The sequence below is a fragment of the Phycodurus eques genome, chromosome 15 (assembly GCF_024500275.1).
Source record: "Phycodurus eques isolate BA_2022a chromosome 15, UOR_Pequ_1.1, whole genome shotgun sequence".
NCBI lineage: Eukaryota > Metazoa > Chordata > Actinopteri > Syngnathiformes > Syngnathidae > Phycodurus > Phycodurus eques.
The window spans coordinates 2,512,721-2,518,720 of NC_084539.1; the positions used below are offsets into that span (position 1 = coordinate 2,512,721).

General features: G+C 47.8%; 1 protein-coding gene across 5 annotated transcripts in view; it reads left to right on the forward strand.

The window, feature by feature from the left end:
* The window catches only part of LOC133413654 (leukemia inhibitory factor receptor-like), a 15,884-nt gene extending 10,302 nt beyond the window's left edge, over positions 1 to 5,582 (forward strand). For 3 of the 5 annotated variants that reach the window (XM_061698283.1, XM_061698282.1, XM_061698284.1), the window contains one exon: positions 4,159 to 5,582. In XM_061698283.1, the coding sequence (XP_061554267.1) occupies positions 4,159 to 4,566 (408 nt within the window). In that variant the 3' untranslated portion in view covers positions 4,567 to 5,582. Of the gene's footprint in view, positions 1 to 3,062; positions 3,288 to 3,527; positions 3,886 to 4,158 lie in introns of those variants that run through there. The other 2 variants (XR_009769903.1, XM_061698285.1) reach the window with 2 other exon arrangements.
* Positions 5,583 to 6,000: the final 418 nt, after the last annotated feature.

Sequence of the window (6,000 nt, forward strand, 5' to 3'; positions counted from 1 at the left end):
GCAGTCCCATGTTGACTGCATCATCCGCAGACCTGTTCGCTTGGTAGGCAAACTGCAGGGGGTCCAGCAGGGGACCTGTGACACTCTTGAGGTGGTCCAGCACGATACGTTCAAAGGACTTCATGACCACAGATGTCAAAGCGACAGGCCTCTAGTCATTCAGACCAGAGATTGCAGGTTTCTTGGGGACTGGAATGATGGTGGAGCGTTTGAAACAGGATGGAACTTCGCACATTTCCAAAGATCTGTTGAAGATCTGAGTGAAGACTGGAGCGAGCTGGTCCGCGCAGACTTTGAGGTAGGATGGGGACACATGGTCCGGTCCTGCCGCTTTGTTAATCTTCTGTTGTTTGAAGATGCGTCTCACATCCTGTTCATGGATGGTTAACGCAGAAGTCAGAGGTGTGGTTGTGGTCGCGGGTGCGGCCGGGTGGGTGTGTGGTGTGAAACTGTCCTTTTCAAATCTGCAGTAAAAGGTATTCAAGTCGTTGGCTAGTGTGCTATTGTTCTCAGCTTGGGGGGGATCGTCGCTTGTAAGTAGTCAGCGATTGGAATGCATGCCAGACTGATTTTGAGTCGTTTGCGCGAAACTGTTTTTCCAACTTTGCCGCATAGATCCTCTTTGCAATGTTAATTTCTTTAGTCAGCTGGTTTCTAGCTCGATTATACAGGGCCCTGTCCCCGCTCTGATATGCATCTTCCTTAGCTTGGCGAAGCTGCTTAAGTTTAGCAGTGAACCACGGCTTGTTGTTGTTGAATGTCCGAAATGATTTTGTTGGTACACAAACCTCTTCACAGAAACTGATATAGGATGCGACAGTGTCCGTATATTCATCCAGGCTGGCGGCTGAATGTTCAAAGACACTCCAGTCTGTGCAGTCTAAACAGCTTTGAAGTTCCATCTTGGCTTCATTGGTCCACTTTTTGACTGTTTTCACTGTAGGCTTCGCACATTTAAGTTCTTGCTTGTACATCAGTATTAAGTGAATTAAGCAGTGATCGGACGAGCCCAGGGCTGCACGAGGTATAGCACGGTATGCGTTTTTTACCGTAGTGTAGCAGTGGTCTAAAGTATTATTTTCCCTGGTAGGACAGTCGATGTGCTGCTTGTATTTAGGGAGTTCGTGGTTGAGTTTAGCTTTGTTAAAGTCCCCGAGAATAATGAGGGGTGAGTCCGGGTGTTTTTTTTCAATTTCGTTGACTTGTTCGGCGAGCGTTAGCAATGCGGCGTTCGTGTTAGCTTGAGGTGTAATATAGACTGCAGCCAGTATAAACGATGCAAACTCACGTGGCGAGTAGAATGGTTTACGGTTCAAAAACAGCGACTCCAAATGCGGGCTGCAGTGTGTGCTGAGCACCGTGACGTCCGTACACCATTTTTCGTTGATATGGAGGCATATCCCGCCGTCCTTCGTTTTCCCCGATGATTCCGTGTCGCGGTCCGCTCGATGAATGTTGAAGCCGGGAAGCGCGACGGCGCCATCGGGTACGGCGTCGCAAAGCCGGGTCTCCGTGAAGCGCATGGCCGCGGAACGTCCGAAGTCTTTACTGGTCTTTAACAGAAGATGAAGCTCGTCCATTTTGTTGGGTAGGGAGCGTACATTCGCGAGGTGGATCGACGGGAACGCCAATCTGTGTCCTCTCTTGCGGAGTTTCAGGCATGGGAAGAGTTCAGTGAGGCTATAGAGAACGGCTTCTGGACGACTGAGAGGAAATTCTGCTCCACCATCGGGCATTGCAGGAAGGGGAGGCAGCGCACTATCAACACTCTGTGTAGTAGGAATGGGGTGCTGCTGACCTTAACTCGGAACGGTGTGAGTCGGTAAGGGGTAATACTCTCAAAGACCTTCTCAATTGAGGGGAAAAATGGAACTGGAGATCGACAGGCTGATCGATCCAGCGTCTGCAGTGATGCAGACTCTGTATTGTTGTCATAGTGAAGTAGCTAAGCCAAAAGGTAAAGCTCAATTTACCTGTCGATCTACGTTCTCACCCTCACTTGTGGTGACCAACTGCAGGTCCTGACCGAATCACAGACACAAGCGAAAATGAGTTTTTTTTCCCACAGGGTGCACAGGCTCTTCCTTAGAGATAGGGTAAGAAGCTCAGTCATCCGGGAGGGACTCAAGAGTAGAGCCACTGTTCTTCTACACTGGGAGAGGCCAGATGAGGTGGCTTGTGCATCTGGTTATGATGCCTCCTTGGCTGTCTCCCTGGTCAGATGTTCAAAGCATGTCCCACCGGGAGGAAGCCACGCTGTTGTAACACGTGCAGAATGTGCTTTGGCATTGTCTTGCTGAAATAAGCAGGGGCGTCCATGAAAAAGACGTTGCTTGGATGGCAGCATATGTTTCTCCAAAACCTGTATGTACCTTTCAGCATTAATGGTGCCTTCACAGATGTGTAAGTTACCCATGGCTTTTGAACTTTGCGTCCATAACAGTCCGGATGGTTCTTTTCCTCTTTGGCCCGGAGGACAGGATGTGCACAATTTCAAAAACAATTTGAAATGTGGACTCGTCGGACCACAGAACACTTTTCCACTTTGCATCAGTCCATCTTAGATGAGCTAAGAGAGCCGGCGGCGTTTCTGGGTGTTGTAGATTAATGGCTTTTGCACGGTAGAGTTTCAAGTTGCACTTACGGATGGAGTGCCAAACTGTATTTACTGACATTGGTTTTCTGAAGTGTTCCTGAGCCCATGCGGTGATATCCTTTAGACATTGATGTCGGTTTTTGATGCAGTCCCGCCTGAAGGATCGAAACGAATGAGACAAACGAATGAGTGGGGATTCCGATTGACATACAAATCCCAATGAAAAAAACCAATTTTCACATTTGAATCAAAACGAGTGAAAGAATAAAATACTTCTTTATTCTGACAAGCGCCGCAATGCTCCCCACGGGCGGCACCATTTTAACGTAGCGCGCATCGCCTCTGCGCCATAAAGTCGGTTAAAAAAAAAAAACGAACAAAAAAAAACTAGCTCTCCGCTGAAGGAGGCGTACGTTTAGCCTCGCTCTCCAATGAGCTGCACAATAACATGGAAGCGCTGCCACAGAAGCGGAAAAGGAGCCATCGCCGGAGAAGGCGACGGTGGCACGGCAGCCGATTTGATGGGAGAAAGTTGATCCGACACAGCGTGAAGCTAGCCAGCAGGCTAAGTAGCAGCGGGCTAGCTGGAAACCCAGCGGCTTCGTCCGGTCTGCGAGGACCTATGTCACTGACGGGTGCATAAAAGACTCAGCCGGGACTCGACCTGTGGCCAAGCTACGACGAGGGATCCTTGTTAAAGTAAGCCAAAGAAAGCAAGAAACAACTTTTCTGTACGGAGACATGGCAGCTAAAACACATCAGTCAAAACTCGCCGGCGTGCTCTCACCAGTTTAATCGATACTTTTCAAATAATCAAATTGGATTTTTCATTTGTTGGACTACGATTTCGAAATGGTACGAGGAGTAACACTTTGATTGTGATTCGCTGGGCATTTGTTTCTGCCCATACAAATGGCTATTGTGCTTTTAGGGTGGGAGTCCAACGACTACTCAACACATATTGGCCAAGCCGCATATTTTACATTCGAAAGAAATCTCACTGGACACCAGCACGCAAACATTCGCCAGAAGACAACATACTGTCAGGATCCACAACACCGTCTCCTCCCCCGTCGCCCTCAGCGCCGAGCCCCCTCCTGTTCGCTCTGCAGACCTTTGACCGATCAGCGGAATGTCTGAGCTGTCCAATAGTGAAGTTTAAGGACGACGCAGCCGTAGTGGGACGCATCACCATAAACAATGACCGTCGGGCTGAGGAACACCTTCTTTCCGGGAGCTGTTATCCTATTAAACTCGAACGTGTACCTGATCTGCCATCTCATAAAAGGGTAATCAATTACGCTGCCAAAGATACATGATATAAATACATTTTAGACTAATTCAGTGAAATGTGGTCATTTCCCGTGGCACACGCCTTGTGATCCCTCACGACACGCTGGCTGAGGGTGAGAAGAACAAACCACGTGACTTTTAAAATATCTGCATATCTGAATTGAGCGCGTTGAACAATGCAGTATAAGTCCAGAACAATTTCTCAGGTGATTGAAAAGTGTTTCAGATTAGCCAATAATGAAGTTGGTGTTATTTTGTCTGTTTTCCAGACTAAACAAAGTTGCCATCGCGTTTTTGTGGAAATGCGTCACCACACTGAGGCAGAATTAATGGCTATTCCTGTCCTGCACTCCAAATCGGAAGCACCGGCGACGGATCGCGTTGACCGGGGAAATGTTTCTTCACAAACTACAAATGGGTACCACAAGACGGCCGTTGAAAAACTCCGCGCAAGTAGCGCCGCCATTCCGTGTCAAGCGCCATTGCTACCGCCGACGTTATTGTCGTCGTCATCTGCCGTGAAAGACGGACAGCTCAACCCTTCATTCAACCTGACCCCAACCGACTCCAATGGATACCAGCCTCAGAAGCAAAAGGGACAGCCGGAAGACGTTCCAGAGAATCCTTTGCCTTGTGTCTTAACTTATATTTTGCTACCGCAGTTACCTTCTGAATAGTTGCTGCATGTTGATTCGACTGCTCGGAAGAAGGACATGAGTAGAGAGGAATCTTAAATACATTGAAGAGCACTTTTGTAGTTTAGCAGACCACTTAAAGCACTTTACGACATACAGTACACTGTTTCGATGAAATATGTAATGTTACTTTACACGCAGTTGTTAAATTAAAAGTAAATGGTTATTGTTTTAAGATTTCTAACTAGCGTAGATCTTTAAAAACAAAAGACAAAGATAGCGCCACACCTGACACAGGAAAACACAGCCCTGTTTTTCTCCGCATAAGTATATTCGTGAATCGATTGAATTGTCCCACACGGTACATCATTAACATTTCAGCCCTCGGGGCGTTCCCGAGGCGTTCCGAGGTCAGCCGAGAGATTCTCTCGCGTGTCCTCGGTCTTCCCCGGGGGCCTCCGCCCAGTAGGACGTGTGCCGAGAAGCGCTGCGGTGACAAATGCCGTCCGTCTGCACCTCGACGGCCGGCGTCCACCGACGGGCACCGTACACTTTACGGCCACAGCCTCAACAATGGAGGCGGGGAATAACAACAACTAACCCGGTCGTGGCCGTAAATAAGCTCAACAAAATGTAAAACAGCGTGCATGTATTTTTACTACATTGTTCCTCACTCAATAAATAGCCCAAATATATCACCTTTACATTCATTCATTTTATTGGACCCAAATAACGACGCCAGTTTCTTCATGTCAATTTCTAGCGATGTTGCTTCCCAAAAAAAAGACTTGGATGCGAGGAGCCAATGTAGAGTTGTAACCGACGTATCGATCCTGCCTTGCTAACGGATGCGAATATAAGCTACGTTTAAGTGTTTTCTTAGAGGATAAGATGAGACGCTGACAGCTGTTAAGTGACTTTCTTATGAAATGTGGGCCACTATTACTCGTGCTAAGATTGGATATGATTTTTGAGACGCATGTAATACTTAATACTGCACGTCATGCACATTAAATTGCATTGTCCCTTTTCAAATAAACGGATTAAACTAAACTCAACTGAAGAGAACCTGTCATCTCTCTGCCAGAGACAGTAGCCTGTGCAAGTCGGCCAGCAGGGGGCGACACAATCACACTTTCCGCCACAGCTGGAGATGGCAATGCAGAGTACTATGTTGCAATTGCGCAAACGACCATGAAGCACACGGCCTGGAGTTGCACGGGCTCGCTTGCAGTCATGTCCAGGAGAAGCATTGCGACACTGTGTACGACCCTCGGTGCATTATTCTTCTGTCTTGTTCGAGTGTCACCGCATAAATGACCACTGCAGTGGGAATTTACCAGACCGCTGCATGTGATCACATCAGAGCAATGCGTTTGTCTTCGTGACTTGGTGAAGTCGAATGCAGCCGTTTCCCAACAGCCTTCCTGCACCCAAGATTCTTGGTTACTGGAAACAATTGTTCGTGTTCACTGC